Source organism: Melitaea cinxia, chromosome 3 (assembly GCF_905220565.1).
Source record: "Melitaea cinxia chromosome 3, ilMelCinx1.1, whole genome shotgun sequence".
NCBI classification, from domain to species: domain Eukaryota; kingdom Metazoa; phylum Arthropoda; class Insecta; order Lepidoptera; family Nymphalidae; genus Melitaea; species Melitaea cinxia.
The window spans coordinates 8,218,767-8,235,098 of NC_059396.1; the positions used below are offsets into that span (position 1 = coordinate 8,218,767).

At 33.9% G+C, this 16,332-nt stretch overlaps 2 protein-coding genes across 2 annotated transcripts; one reads left to right on the forward strand and one right to left on the reverse strand.

Moving 5' to 3' along the window:
• The first annotated feature begins 3,871 nt into the window (after positions 1 to 3,871).
• LOC123669387 (28S ribosomal protein S18b, mitochondrial) lies at positions 3,872 to 10,269 on the forward strand. The gene is made up of 2 exons (XM_045602995.1): positions 3,872 to 4,379; positions 10,068 to 10,269. Exons 1-2 carry the CDS (start codon positions 3,972 to 3,974, stop codon positions 10,215 to 10,217), a joined length of 558 nt encoding a protein of 185 aa, XP_045458951.1. The 5' UTR covers positions 3,872 to 3,971; the 3' UTR covers positions 10,218 to 10,269.
• Positions 10,265 to 14,741, reverse strand: LOC123669385 (suppressor APC domain-containing protein 2). Its single transcript, XM_045602993.1, has 3 exons — positions 13,788 to 14,741; positions 11,627 to 11,839; positions 10,265 to 10,511 (listed from the first exon to the last, which is right to left on the reverse strand). Exons 1-3 carry the CDS (start codon positions 14,739 to 14,741, stop codon positions 10,398 to 10,400), a joined length of 1,281 nt encoding a protein of 426 aa, XP_045458949.1. The 3' UTR covers positions 10,265 to 10,397.
• Between the last annotated feature and the right edge of the window lie 1,591 nt (positions 14,742 to 16,332).

Here is a 16,332-nt window from a genome sequence, read left to right on the forward strand (position 1 = left end):
CGCTTACGGCGCATCCACCGCTCAAGGACCGGGCGCAAGGCAGCCGTTACGTGTGTGCCATACGGCTGCTCCGCGAGGTCCTCCCCCACCTCCGCATTAGCGCTTATTGCCGCATCCGGCGCACCCGTAGGATCTCGTCCAACGTGGGGTTCTCACCGAGAGCCCTCCTACCCGAGACTTATGAGTAGATCTTGGCAACGACCTCCGCAACGAGCTCCCACGGGGGGTCGCCGGCTAGAGAAGTAGCTGCAGCCCATGATACCGTACGGTACCCCCGGATCACGCTCACCGCAATGATCCTCTGCGCCTTATTCCTCGCAGTGAGGCGATCCGCCCAAACCGGGGCACCATACGTCGCCATACTCCAGTAGACTCCGGGATATAGCTGTCTGCAGTCGGCGCTAGGTCTTCCGAGGTTCGGGAGTAGTCTGCCCAGTGCACTCGCCACCTGCACGACCTTCGGTCCCACCATAGCGAACTGTGGGCCGAAGGTCTACCCTCCGTCAAGGATGAGCCCCAGATCTGCAGGGTAGCCCCCTTGTGTCCGGTCCCGCGGAAGAGGAGAGCTTCGGTCTTGTCAATTCTGACACGAAGCCCCAAACTCTTTATGCGGCTGATCACGAGGTCGAGTCCAACCTCGGCCAGCCACGCTGCCTCCTTGTAGTCTTGTCCCCGGGAGTAAACGAGGGTGTCATCCGCGTAGCAGATGACATACATCCCGGGGAGAAGTGTGTGATAAAAGTATTCATACTTAACATTTTTAATATTCATACTTGTTTAAATAGCTTTAACAATTTTTAAGTGATTTTCAGTATCTTTGTATTGCTAACAAATAATTGTATAACAATTGAAAAGCAACAAATCACTACTGTACGAGCAATGAACAACTCTTTGTTGAACATAATCTTCTTTTACGAAGAAGAGCTTCATCTATCTAAAATCATCATCAATCATCATGGTGGAATGAATCACTTATACTATATCATCATTAAAAAAATTATTACTGTTTAGATTTTAAATTAAATTATTATTTTAAGGTTTTCCACAGAACTGTTTGGCTAACATACACGTTCTTAAAAATCTTACATCCATTTTTACAAAAATATTAATTACTAGCATGCGGGATGCTAGTAATTAATATTTTTGCTCTTTTTGGCCTGCGCACAAGTATTTAACAAAAAATATGAAAATATTTTTTTTCTAGCCAGCCTATGTCACTCACGGATATTGTAGCTTCCCAAAATGGAAAGGATTTTTCAAATCAGTTCAATAGTTTCGGAGCCTAATCAATGCAAACAAACAAACGATCAAATCTTTCCTCTTTATAATATTAGTATAGAAAAATAATGGTTGTATGCCAAACTTTCTAAATGACTTTTTATTTAGGTTTAGTTTAGGTTCTTATGACGATTTTTTAGGTTTAAGACAATTTTTGTCATAAATATATAATATTTGTAAACATATAAAATAAAGCTTAAAAATATGTCATTAGTAAGCTTGAAAGTGTGCACAATAATATTTTTATAATATAAGAGGCAAGATTCTATAAGGTACCTATGTCAGTTAAAAAAGATTTCAATGATAACATTTTCAAAGATAATCTGCTTTATTCAGCTTAATTCTTTGTTTTAATAGCTACATCTCTTTAAATCTTGGATACAGCTAATACACATTTTTTTAAAATTAAATTAAAGATTATAAGGAAATTCTTAACACACCAATTGGTAAAACAAACAAGAGACATTGAGTAGCAAGAAATTAGAATATGCTGTAAAAAAGTATAATTTTCAGATAATAAATACTTACATATTAGAACCTTCTGTTACTGAATCAGACATGACTGTTGTTTCTATTATCAGTGGACTTTTAGAATTCAATCTGTGAGATAAATAATAATTATAACAAAAATTCGAATATGATTATAGAATTCTAATAAACATGTCACATTTTCTATCGCAAATAGTTTTAATGATCACTTTCATTAACGTTTAAATATTTAATAACAAACTTTAGAACTTACATAACTAAGATAATTTCTTTCGTTAAAGATTTTGGAAGTCAAAAACTTTTCAAATTTTAACGATGTTAAAAATGACAAATCGCTGCACAGACTATCTAGTGACATTAAATGATTAAATCATTAAAATTAAATTTATTATAGTAAACATGTCAAAAGAATATGTAAAAATTAAAATGAAATACCAATACCTATGTAGTTATTCAACCACTGTGCCGTTTTTATATTACAACTAGCTGACCTCGCAAACGTCGTTTTGCCATTTAAATTATGAACCCGATTAATCCCCTTCCCCCTTTTCACATAAAAGTATGAAAATAGATGTTGGCCGATTCTCATACCTACCCGATATGCACACAAAATTTCATAAAAATCTAGTAAAGTAACTAACATTGTGACACGACAATTTTATATATAAGATTAATCGTGGAGTTTACTATCAAAAATGACTACAATTTGAGTTTTGTGGTTTTACTCTGAATAAACTTAAGCTGTAGAAAATTATTTGACAAATATCTGGAGAATATTAGTTGTGTTATATATAAACCTACATAATAATAATAAAAAAAATAGTTAATCACTTGAATTTTAGTATTAATTTGGCTAATTGATTCTAATTTTTTTAATTGTTTCTTTCTTTTTATTTTACTTTATTGCACTCAAAAATACATTATATAGAAACATACAATAATAGTAAGGTTTATGGCAAAGGTGGACTTATCTCTGAAAGAGATTTAATCCAGTCAACTGGTCTTGCAATGGTCTTGTGTAGTTCGCGAACGAACTAGTTCTTAAGAGCGCTCCAAAATGCGAACTACGCGAACTAGTTCCCAAATGCGTCGCTCCTTAGTTCGTTATATGTATGAGCGAGAGCGCGTCACCGCTTGGTACTGATTGAGTTTAAGAGTGCTCTTGTATAAGCAAGTTATCTTACTCTTTGGAGTGCTCCTTCGATACGAATAATACGAACTATATACTGATTACTGATTGATAAAAGTATAATTAATTATAAGTACAAAGAATAGCTTTATTACTCGATCTCATTTAAACCATCGTTATTTTTTATGTATAATTTTTAGTTAAAAAATTAGAAGTTGAGTTTTTTTTTTTAATTTTTATAATATCGGCAATATTGAAGTGTGTGTGCTATGTAAAACCAGTCAATAAAAGATTTGATATTGATTATTTTGATATATATAAAAATACACTCTTATATATTAGTTATATTGGTTATTTCAAAAGATATATTTTTATAGATTATATTTTACAGTACTTTTGTTGATTATTTTTAAATAAAAAAAAAATATTATTTCGTAAAGTGTATTTTTATTCATTCAAATATGGACCTTCATTGATTGCACAACTACACTATCACTTAAACAATACGATTAAATAAGAACAAAAAAGGCGTGAATGATTAATGAAGTCACAATCTATTAAAGTATCGAAACAAAAGTATCGATACTTCTAGGTATCGAGTACTAACATAAAAGTACTCGATGCCTAGAAGTATTGATCTTCGACTTCCAAAACAAAAAAGGTTGTCGCTTAAAATTATTGTACAAATACTGAACAACTTAAATTTTAGTCCACGACAAAAACAAAAACAAAAAGGCTTCAAATCATCGTACGAATTTCAGTCAACCAAAGAAAAAGGGTAATATTACTCATTTAAAACATTTGATATGATACCTGCCAGAAAGTACTTATTGAGAAAAAGTATCGAGTACAAAGGTATCGGAATCGAATGGAAATGTACTCGATACTACAAAGTATCGATACTTTTTTCGTGTCCATATCTGTGGTCCATATATTAGCACAGCCCCTTATAATATTTATTTTACTCTATGGCACAGCCACAGCTTATTAGGCATTAATCAAGCATTAATTCATAATCAATTAACAAAAATAATTTATCAGAATTATTTTATTTAACACATGATATAATTATAATATGGCTCTTTTAACTAATATTCGTTCGATTTTCAAAAGGGTAACTGCAGCGGATATAAGATCTAAAAGTATTAGGTTATTTTCGGATCAGCACGATGAAAATGCTGATGATCAACAAACGCCAATAGATCCCCTTAAAGACCGAACTAAGATAATTCCTGTTGAAACTAGTATAAGGTATTTACAAAGTAAAGCCTACAAGCAAACCTACGGTGAAAACCCTGTGTGGTTTTTGTACAGAAGGAATCACAAAGGTGGATTGCCCCCAAAGAAGACAAGAAGATCTTGTGTTCGCAATGGAGTTATATCAACGGGCAACCCATGTCCTATATGTCGTGATGAGTATCTAGTGCTAGAACCTAGAAATACCAAGTTACTTGAACAATTTATATCTGAATACACGGGGCATGTAAGTATATAATCTATAGCATAGTGGATGTATATATAAAGTTTGTAAGATAGCTAGTTTTGTAAGGGCTCTTACATAATCTCTGGTACAATTAAATGAATAATTGAAAATTATTTTACGAGTACAAAAACACACATGAGTTCTTGCCATTTTTGGCACGAACTTGTGGAGGCCGATGTCCAGCAGTAGATTGCAAAAGGTTGAAGTGGAGTACAAAAATAGTTATTAATCTTTCAAAAAATATCTAACCTAGACACTACTAGTTTAGTAGTGGATAAATTCGTAGTCTAGCTATAACTGATACCCAGAGAAGTATGCATAAAGTCTGATAGTTAATTATAGATTCAAGTTAAGTAGACTGAAATAAATAAAAATGATTACAATCAAATGTACAATTAACTTTATCGCTTTTGGCAATAAGACCTCTTTTGTAAATCTTTCTTTATAACTATTAATTCTTGATTTTTTTCTTTGTCTTATACAATAAACTTTCGACACCTAGGTTAAATCGTCAACCCTTTCCATTCTAAATAGTCAGGCTGATACCGACCTACCTTGATTCAAATCAGTTAATGCAGAAGTGGTAAAGAAATACGTCTGCTCTATCTCCACCAAGGCCATCGGTAGTGACAATCTCAGTTTTAAGATGTTGTCTTATATGCAACTCTCTATTATGCCCCTATCAATCTGGTTTCCGTCCCTCCCACTGCACTGTTAGAGCAATATTTAATGTGACAGAGGATATTCGGTGGGCTGTCATTTTGGGCTGACAGAATTTGAGAGTATCGACCACCTTAACTAAGACCTTGCTGTTTAGACTTATTAAAAATCCTTTAAAATCTCAAGCAATAGTTAAGTATATATGTATTTTATATTACTAATTTTGAATGTAAATATTACAGATTAAGTTTATAGCCTTATAATTTTTATTATGATCACCCTTTTGTTGCTTTATCACTTTTGTGCTAATGAGTCCCGCGGTAGCACCGTTTCTCACCGCCATGGGTAGAATGGTAGAGATCTCTTATAGAGATAAGTTCACCCTTGCCAACATTTTTTTTATAAACATGATGTATAATATTTAAAGTGCAATAAAGAATATATATAAAGAGCATTATTATTATGGTCATCATCACTTCAGCCTATCCCAGTCCAGTGCTGGATATAGGCCTCCCTAAGTTCGCGCCAAAAATGGCGCAAACTCGTGTGTTTTGCCCATAGTCACCACGTTCGGCAAGGGGGTTGGTGACCACAGGGCTAGCTTTGTCGCACTGAAGACGTTGCTGCCCGTCTTCCCGCCTGTGTATGTCAAAGCAAACAGTTGAATAGTTATTCCACCATCGGTCGGCTTTTTAATTTCCAAGGTGGTAGTGGAACTGTGTTATCCCTTGGTCATCTCTTACGACACCCAAGGGAAGAGAGGGGGTGGTTATATTCTTTACTGCCATAACCACACAGTATTATTATGGTACTCTGGCTAAATAGGCCAATAAGTGGAATAAGCTGTTATTATTTAGTTGTTAAGCGGTTTCTAAAAATAATGCATCCTTTATTTTTACACTATACTAGCCTTCCGGTCGGTAAACAAGCGTATGGCTCACCTGATGGTAAGAGATTACCGTAGCTTATAGACGCCTGCAACACCAGAAGCATCGCAAACGCGTTGCCGACCAAATCCCCAATTCCCCCCCAGGAGCTCTGGTCACCTTACTCACCAACAGTATTATTTAGCTGTGATCTTCTGTAAGGTCGAGGTACTACCCCAGTCGGGCTGCTCCGTATTTTTAATCGACTTCCAAAAAAGGAGGAGGTTCTCAATTCGACTGTATTTTTTTTTTTATGTATGTTACATCAGAACTTTTGCCTGTGTGGACCGATTTCGACAATTTTTTTTTAATCGAAAGGTGGTGTGTGTCAATTGGTCCCATTTAAATTTATTTGAGATCTAACAACTACTTTTCGAGTTATATCTAATAATGCGTTTTTACTTGACGCTTTTTTCGTCGACCTACGTTGTATTATACCGCATAACTTTCTACTGGATGTACCGATTTTGATAATTCTTTTTTGTTGGAAAGGGGATATCCCTAGTTTGGTACCATGATATCCCTAGTTTCCAAAAACCAGGATATGTTGAAGGGATCCCAGAGAAATCGAGGGAAACTCTTGAAAATCCGCAATAACTTTTTACTGGGTGTACCGATTTTGATAATTCTTTTTTTGTTGGAAAGAAGATATCCCTAGTTTAGTACCATGATAAGGAAACTAGGATCTGATGATGGGATTCCAGAGAAATCGAGGGAAACTCTTAAAAATTCGCAATAACTTTTTACTGGGTGTACCGATTTTAATAATTTTTAATTTAATCGAAAGCTGATGTTTGTCATGTGGTCACATATAAATTTTATTAAGATCTGATAACTACTTTTTGAGAAATTTTTGATAACGCGTAGTTACTTGACTATTTTTTCGTCGATCTACGTTGTATTACTCGTCGATGTAATTGAAGTCGGTTTTTTTTTCGTTTGCGAGCAAACACAATTATGAGCAGGAAATTCCTGCTGTGCCCTACCTCAGTCCTACCTGTAAAAACCTGTATGGACTATTCAATTTTAACCATTCTAATGTCTTACATTAAAATATAGCCGATGTCACTTATTGATGACATTTTATTGGTGAAACAATTTAAAAAAAAATATTTTTAAAAGCTTTTTCTACTCATAAAAAAAAAGTTAATAACTAGCTACAACCCATGCGAATAATTCGCTCTAATTAAGTATAAATTATAATAATTATCACTTTACAAAATTACAAAACAGTATTATTTATAACTGCGTGAGTTGATTTGAAATTGAACAAAAAATTTACCGACCGTCAATCATGTTAACGTTGTTTCAAAATTAAGCCGTCAGATGGCAGTGTTGCTGTATTGTGTCTCAATGTCTATATACATCTTATCTTATATCTATATATTAATACTTGAAGCAAAACCTTTGTACCCCTTTTTACGAAAATTGTGCGGACGAAGGAGTATGAAATTTCGCAAACTTATAGTTTATACCTATAGTAAAGGTGTGCAGAATGCTCATATTATTTGTGCAACGTAGGTAGACGAAAAAATATTCAACTAAATACGCATTATCAAAGATTACTCCAAAAGTTGTAATCAGATCTCGATGAAATTAAGATGTGACCAAACATGATAAACATCAGCTTTCTATTAAATTAAAAATCATCAAAATCGGTACACTCAGTAAAAAGTTATGCGGATTTTTCGAGAGTTTCCTTCGATTTCTCTGGGATCCCATCATCAGATCCTGATTTCCTTATCATGGTACCAAATTAGGGATATATCCTTTCCAACAAAAAAAGAATTATCAAAATCGGTTCATAAACGACGGAGTCATCCCCGAACATACATAAAAAATATATATATAAACGGTCGAATTGAATAACCTCATCCTTTTTTTGAAGTCGGTTAAAAAAGTACATTAAATCAATAAAAAAAAACATTGTATTGTATTAAAACATGTATTTGACACAACACAGTAACACACGCATATTATACTTTTTTGTTAATTGTCAGTCTGTTGTCAAATTGAAAAAATTCAAAGAAGGTTCTTTATTTTCATTATTATTTGATTTACTATAATTTAAATTTTTAATTATAGTCGAATTGCAACCTCTAGGCGACCACTTGTATATATATTAATAAGCGAAGCAAAAACTTTGTACCCCTTTTTATGAAAATTGTGCGGACGGAAGAGTATGAATTTCGCACACTTATAGTTTATATAGAGAAGGAGTGCAGAATGCTAATATTTTTTTTAAAGTTATGTATAAAAAATACATTAAAACAAAAAAAAGTACATTACATACACTACTATGTATTTGACGCACACAAGCATAATCTCTTGTTTATTATTATATGTATAGAAGTATTGGTCCGGGAGCCAGGTACAAATTTGGTCAATTATTTCCTCCCATTCGAAACTTCGTTAAATGCGTCAGGGATTTATATTATGAATATTCGCGACAGTCAGCTGAGATTCCGTGGGTGGGACTGGCAGTGGCAGCCTCCCACGCATGGAGAAAAAAGTTTTTTTAGTCATTTCCTCCCACTCTAATACCTTGTCGGATTATATATACTTATATATACTTTATTGCACTCAAAAATACATATAAAAACATAAAATAATTGTAAAGTTTATGGCAAAGGTGGACTTATCTCTGAAAGAGATTTCTTCCCGTCAACCCATGGTCATGAGTAAGTGTTTCATATAGCGAGGTAAACAGTGCAAGAAGAATTTATTAGGAAAAAAAAAACACCAAACAAATTAATAAATAACAGATAATAAAATTTATATATATTTAAAAAAAATGTAACATACTATATACTAACACATACATACCGAAATACAATTATACTTATACATATACATAAACATATACATACTCACTATAATATATAAGTTAATACATACATATACTATACAGATGATTACACATTAGCTAGTGAAAGCAAGTGTTTCTTTAATTTATATTTAAAGGAAATAAGGGAAGTACTAGGAAATTTATGACTCTTGGCAGTTTGTTCCATAGTATGGAGGCGCTTACCGAATATTACATTTCGGTATGTCTAGCTTAGATGTAATGCCAGGGCGCCTGGAACCAGTACGAGATGGCAGTAGGTGAAATCGGGATCGAAGATAAGATGGAGAATTTGGATCATGAAGGATATTAAAAAGAGTGGAAAGAATGTGCATATCACGCCGAAGACGAATGGAGAGCCATTTTCACTGAGTACAAAAGTGAGGGATGGGATCAAATTTTTGCAGGCCAAAAATGAACCTTATGGCAAGATTCGTTCTAACTTTTTAAGTAGCTCCTCAGTCACATTCAGATAGCATACATCACCATAATCAAGGATAAGCAGCAGAAAAGTTTGTGCAAGCATAATTTTGGTTTGGAAAGAAAGAAAACATTGGAGAGACGAAACGATTCTTGAAAAAAAAAATATAGTTAGCTCACTATATCATGGTACTAATTTTCAAACTTATAATGCAAATTAATTATGGTCGAATTTCGACCACTGGGCAACCACTAGTCTTCTATTATTATATAAATAAAAATGATTGTTGCGAAGCGCATATTGCGAGAATGGCTCGACCAATTCGGCTAATTTATTTTTTGTTTGTTCCTTAAGGCTCACGGATGGTTTTAATATTATTAAAAAAAAAGTAATCACTCGGAAACGTTACGTTTATTAAATTTTTACTATTAACTTAGATCCTTAGTCGTCTCTTACGACGGCCACGGGAAGAGAGAGGGTGGCTATATTCTTTACTGCCGTAGCCACACAGCTTATATGCCGGATTCATTATTTCACCTTGGATGCCGGCAAAGCAAGCTATTATCTATAATATGTTATATAAATTATGTGGAGTAATCGTAACATTTTTTCTAAAAAGGGAAGCAAACATCTAAAGCTTAGCGTGTTAATATATATGATATTAGTATTAAGTACTTACCAGAAACTTAAACCTTACTTAATAACCATCTCTAATACAAATTTATTCACAAACTTAATTATTTCGCTTATCAACTAGGTCCCATACCTACTAGACCTTTATAATAACAAAAACTAATGTGATATAGAAAACTATAAATTATTAAAATTTGTTGCAGATATTGGACGCTTTTAAAACAGGACTTTGTCAAAAGAAACATAAGGAACTCTTGGTTGCTATAGAAAAAGCTTGGGATCACGGATACTTAACTTACGATGTACCTTTTAGAGAATATGATTATTCTTTGTACAATAAAACTACAAATTAATCTTTTCCTGTTATAAATAGAATTAGTCAAATAAAAATAATATTACATATAATATACATATCTTTTATTATTTTCTTTATAAAGCATGGTTAACAATGGCACAAATAAGTCTTTTAAAGTAAATTTAATTAATAAAACACCGGTGGCTACTTATGTCTATAATCATTAGTCGAAGCAGTGTTATGAGAAGTTATCTATTATTTTTGTCCTGTTTCTTTGTAGTAGTAACTCCCTAATAAGTGCAGATTTTTCTCTTTCTAGAACCGATATTCTTTCATTTTTACGGTTGACTTCCTGAAATCAAACATTCTACTACATTATATAAATCAACACAACAGTAACAGCACTGGTTTGTGGCTGTTGCGCTGGCGGTTGCGAATTTGATCCCCATACATGACAAACATTTGTATTAGTCATACAGATGTTTGCTGTGGTCTGGTTGTTTGTGCAGTCCTTGTGGACCCCCCCCCCCCCCCCGTGCCTTGGAGACCACGTAAACCGTCGTTCCCGGTTGTTATCATGTACACCTGATAGCGATCGTTTTTCACAGTAGACAATATATCCGCCGCGATTAAGCTCTGATCCTTCTCATACATGGGAAAAGAGGCCTATGCCCAGCAGTGGGATATTACAGGCTGAAGAGATATAAATTATTAACTGATTAATATTTGATATAGGAATATTTAAAAAAGTTCAGAGATATTTTATGATACAAATAATACAAGCAAATCTATTTCTTACGTCATAGTTAATTTTAGGAGGTTTACTCGATTATTGTCATTCCTTTAGTTGAAAACTATCAAAATTAACAAATTAATGTAATCTATATAAATTAATAAAATTAGAGTGTCTGTTTGTAATATTAAAATAGCCGCTTTTTACTAAATGCATATAGATCTATACGCAGTACATATACCAAAATAACATTTTTTACAATTTTTGTCTGTCTGTCCGTTCTGTTCCGTTGTAATATTAAAATAACCGCTTTTTACTAAATGCATATGGATGTATACACGGTACATATACTAAAATAACATTTTTTACAATTTTTGTCGGTCTGTCTGTCTTTGTTCCGGCTCTCTGAAACGGCTGGACCGATTTTGACGGGACTTTCACTGGCAGACAGCTAATGTAATAAGGAGTAACTTACGCTACTTTTATTTTAGAAATTCATTTATTTTATAACTGCGAGCTGAAAAATAACTTTTTGTTAGATTCCACGCAGACGAAGTTGCGAGCACAGCTAGTATTATTATAAAAGTTATCCACATTATCCTAAGTAATGAAATTTATATACAAAGTGAACAGTGCTTCTTTTCTAAAAAAAAGCTTTGGAAATGTATTTCCTGAGTAGGTATCTATTTTATTAATTCTAAATGTACATTAATTTGTAGTGACAATGGTCAGACCTCTGCTAGCATTCGGTTTTGAGATCGGAGAACAGCTGCATTGTTAGGTGTGGTTCCCATTGGATTCATTGTTGTCGGTAAAGCAAGGTTCATGTGCAATGACAGTGGTCCATGACGCCACCCGGCTGCTAGAGCGCCAAGTTGTCGGTTTAACTCTAAGATTCGCGCTCGTAGCAATTCCAAGCGCTCTTGATGGGCTTCATTCCATGGTTCCTTAAATGAGAGAATATTGAAATAGCCGCGTTGGCGCATCGGTCACAGCACTGGTTTGTGGCTGGGTCTGGGTGTTTGTGCAGTCCTTGTGGGTCTCCCCACCGTGCCTCTGAGAGCACGTTAAGCCATCGGTCCCGGTTATTATCATGTACACCTGATAGCAATCGTTATTCATAATGGAATGGATATATTTATCCACCAACCCGTATTGGTGCAGCGTGGTAGATTAAGCTCTGATCCTTCTCCTACATGGGGAAAAAGGCCTATGCCCAACTGTGGGATGTTACAGGCTGAAGCGTATTGAAATAAAAATCATAAAATTACTTAAGTTTTTTTTGTTCTTAAAAAAGAAAACCACAGTCCCGTATCAGAAATTTCAGAATTGCAGAATTCAACTTTTCATCAATTTACCGAGCAACCCACCAAGTTCGTAAATATTTACGAGTTCGTTATAAACGACCATGAATGTAATAGTCCATGTTCCGTGTCGGCAGCGCCTAAACACCGACGGTCACGGATTCGATTCCCACTTGGAGTAGATATTTGTGTTTATACAATATTAATGTCCGGTCTGGTTGTATGTCGCTGTGGGTGTGATATTACAGGCAGAATCGAGCGACTCGTTACGAATATTCCATACGAAACAACCTTCCGTAAATCTAGGGCTACCATCCGCACCGAGTCTCACGAATTTACTTATTTTATTTATTGTATAATTTATTGTACACCACAAATATATTACAAACAAAGCATAAAGATAGTTACAGACAGTGAAGTACAATGGGCGGACTTATACTAATTAGGCATTTCTTCCAGACAACCCATTTATTTTACTTCGTAGGTGTGTCTTTAATATTTAGATTAAATCCGTGCCTATACATCTTTGTGCCATGGTGGCCAACTTTAGTTAAGAACTTGTGCGGGGGTTTGAAAGATATCCTGGCATCAGCAATTGAAATAATTGCCCATACATAATATTTACGCAAATATTTATCATTTACATAAGTCCAAAATCAGTTGTAAATTTTTTAATTTTAGTTATATTAACTAGATGTACCCGTGCGAATAATTCGCACTAAATAAGTATAATAATTATCACTACAAAATCAACCCCGTTCTTTCTTTTTAATATTATTATTTTTTTATTAATTCAACCATTATTAATTTAACCCCTCATATTAATTATTTTTTAATTTCTTTTCAATGTAAATGGAATACAAAAAAATATTTATACGTGACGTACGTACGTATGACGTACGTGTACGTGAGTTGATTTGAAATTGAACAAAAAATTTTCCGATCGTCAATCATGTTGACGTTGTTTCAAAATTAAAACATATCTAATATATAAAATTCTCGTGTCGCGGTGTTTGTAAACTCCTCCGAAACGGCTTGACCGATTCTCATGAAATTTTGTATGCATACTGGGTAGGTCTGAGAATCGAACAACATCTATTTTTCATCCTCCTAAATGTTAAGGGTAGTCCACCCCTAAATTTTTTTTTAATTTTTAGATAAATTATTATTTTTTTATGATACAACATTAAAAAATACATACTACCCTAAATTTTCAATCCTCTACGATCAACTCCTATTTTTAAATAGCGTTTAGCGGCAAGACAACGTTTGCCGAGTCAGCTAGTATATATATATAATTTTAAAAATTATTTAATTTACAAAAGCAATCATAATTTTTTTAGTTGTTGATGCCGGTAGAGCAAGCATTATAGATATATAAAATGATGTATAATTTATGTGGAGTAATTTTGAGGTTTTTCTTAAAAGGGAGGCAAACACCTTAACCTTAGCGTATTAATATACCTATACATGATTATAAGAACGCTTTGATTATTTATTATGTTGCTATTTTTGTACATTTTTTAATTTTTTTAAACATTGTTGATGTGTAACTGTACTTATAAATAAAAAATATAAACGTTTTTGTTACCACATATCCACCCATTCTTCCGGCGTAGCGCATTTTATCTTGCACTTCTGACAATTGTTTCAAGTACCATTCACGGGCTTCTTCCACCGCTGTTAAACCTTGTAATAAAACGTCTTTTTCTTGTTCGATTTGCTTCATTTTTTTCAACAAATTGTAATCAACACCGTTATGTAGGGTGTGGCGACGAGGCTCGCGTCGTCGCGAAGTTTTTCGTAGGTTTGTTTGTGTTCCATTAGCAGAGCGACCATCTCCAAGACCTCGATCTTGTCCTTCAATTGATCTTGTCATTTCATCAAAATCTAATTTAGTTCCTCCTATATCATCACTCTCCAAAACTGTTTCTTCAGATTTGTATACATTTCTTGAATTTTCTTTTCTTTCCATTAAACTTTTTTCAAGTCGTGGCGGTTTCGGAGGGCCATAAATCTTATGAGACCCTGCAGTGTTATGCTTAGACACAGAAGTTACTTTACCAGGTTGAAGCAATTCGGGCAGAGAATTATTAGTGTCTTCGGCTAATTGGGGCATGCTACTAGTTCGATGTGTTGGATTTCCAGAATTTCTTAATAAGTTCCAATTTCGGGTATTGTGTGAATTTTCTATATCAATTATTGGAGCGGATGGGGGGCGGTGGATTTGTGTACTCATTTGAGCACTTATTCCCTTATTATCCAGACCTTCATTTATTGTATTAATATTACTAGACGCATTTTGAACTTGGTTTCGTAACAGACAAATTTTGAGGCCAGTACAAAAACTTTCAAACGTTAATAAACCATCATTAGAAGCAACCTTTTGCAGGCTTTCAATAACACCCCGGGGAAGACCTTTAGTGCGATCATCCCGCCAGCGGTTTTCGATGTCTGTTAACTTTACATACCCTGTGTGTTTATCGTCCATTATATCAAACAATGTTCTCATTGCTGAGACAAACTGTTTTGGTAATGATTCCATATTTGTATAACTCAAATTTTTCATAATAAGTTTGCGATCTTATACATAAAAGTTATTCTTAAACCCTAAAAGCACAGGTTTCACTTTAAATTTTAAACTCCAACAAGATAATAAAATTACACCTAAATTGCACCATTTAACTAACTGCACCAAAAGCAGTTACTTACTGTAAACATATTTAATTTCATTAAAAACTTTAATCTAAATCACATAATATTAATTTCATCTCATTTATTGAACGGTACACAGTGCTATGGTAAGAGCGAACCGGCCAGTGAAGTGATTTTGCGGACTATGCAGCCCAACAGTGTTAGCAGCGAAACCGGTTATACAACATTTCGGGCCAGGTAGAGGCCATAGACAGACTAGGCGTTGTTCCAGGACTTTCGATGTCATTTACTTAACTTTAAAATACATTATTTATCTATTTATTTTGAAATACTTGAGAGCTTGACTCATTAAATGAAATATACCTAATATTTAAAAGTAGAACTCTAGAAGAGTATTAAATAAATTAATTTAGGTCGACATCTCGTGACATACATAGGCCGGTATTTTAAGAGAAATGGTACTCATATTATTTAAGAATGTAGGTATGTAACCTTCATTATATACAAGTTATCGCAACTTTTTTATTTGTGATAAAAGTCCATGTATAATTTATTTTCTTGATGACGATATATAATTCATATCGGTCTTGTAGCTATATGAAATATCATCTAAATTTCATGACATATTTCGGTCGGTCATGGTAATTTAGCTTACTTATATTTCTTCAGTAGGATAACGTTGCAAATTTGTAATATCGAGTTTAAGTACTACTAAATTTCCACACAGCGGCTGCGTAACCCACGATCACCGAAACTCTTAAAATAGCTATAATAAATTAGCTATACCTACGTCCAAACAACATACTTACTACTTAAGACAAAGATTTTCTATCCATATTGACGGTCTTAACGAATAGTATCATTTATTTACAAGGACTTCTAATACTTATACCATCTATACTAATATTATAAAGCTGAAGAGTTTGTTTGTTTGTTTTTTTGAACGCGCTAATCTCAGAAACTACTGGTCCGATTTGAAAAATTCTTTTTGTGTTAGATATTTATCGAGCCCATTTATCGAGGAAGGTTATAGGCTATATATCATCACGCTAAGACCAAAAGGAGCGGAGCACCAATGAAGAATGTTTCAAAATCGGGGGTTCTTTTTTCCTTTTGAGAGCTTCCGCTGCGTGCGCTGTGAAAACAGTTAAAGTTTCGCAAAAATCATGTATGGCAGAATTGATCCTCTTTAAAAGTTCTAAAAAAAGTCCGCGACAGCATATATCTATCTTTTAAGGTTGGCTCACTATAACCTTTTTTATGCTAACCAAGTTTGTTCTAAAATAATGCATTATTTGCGAAGATGTTTTTATAAACATGATATTAATCCTTATCTAAATAATTGTGTTTGCAGGCAAACGAAGAAAAACCGCCTTCAATTATATCGACAAGTAATAATACAATGTAGGTTGACAAAAAAATTTCAAGTAAATACGCATTATCAAAGATTACTCCAAAAGTTGTAATCAGATCTCGATGAA

Excerpts from the sequence above, each read along its gene's own strand:
- LOC123669387 (XM_045602995.1), top strand. The coding sequence starts at position 3,972 with ATGGCTCTTTTAACTAATATTCGTTCGATTTTCAAAAGGGTAACTGCA. Across the intron at positions 4,380-10,067 it reads TATCTGAATACACGGGGCAT|ATATTGGACGCTTTTAAAAC; the intron begins GTAAGTATATAA and ends AATTTGTTGCAG.
- LOC123669385 (XM_045602993.1), bottom strand. The coding sequence starts at position 14,741 with ATGGAATCATTACCAAAACAGTTTGTCTCAGCAATGAGAACATTGTTT. Across the intron at positions 11,840-13,787 it reads GAAGAATGGGTGGATATGTG|GAACCATGGAATGAAGCCCA; the intron begins GTAACAAAAACG and ends CTCTCATTTAAG. Across the intron at positions 10,512-11,626 it reads AAAACCGAATGCTAGCAGAG|GAAGTCAACCGTAAAAATGA; the intron begins GTCTGACCATTG and ends GTTTGATTTCAG.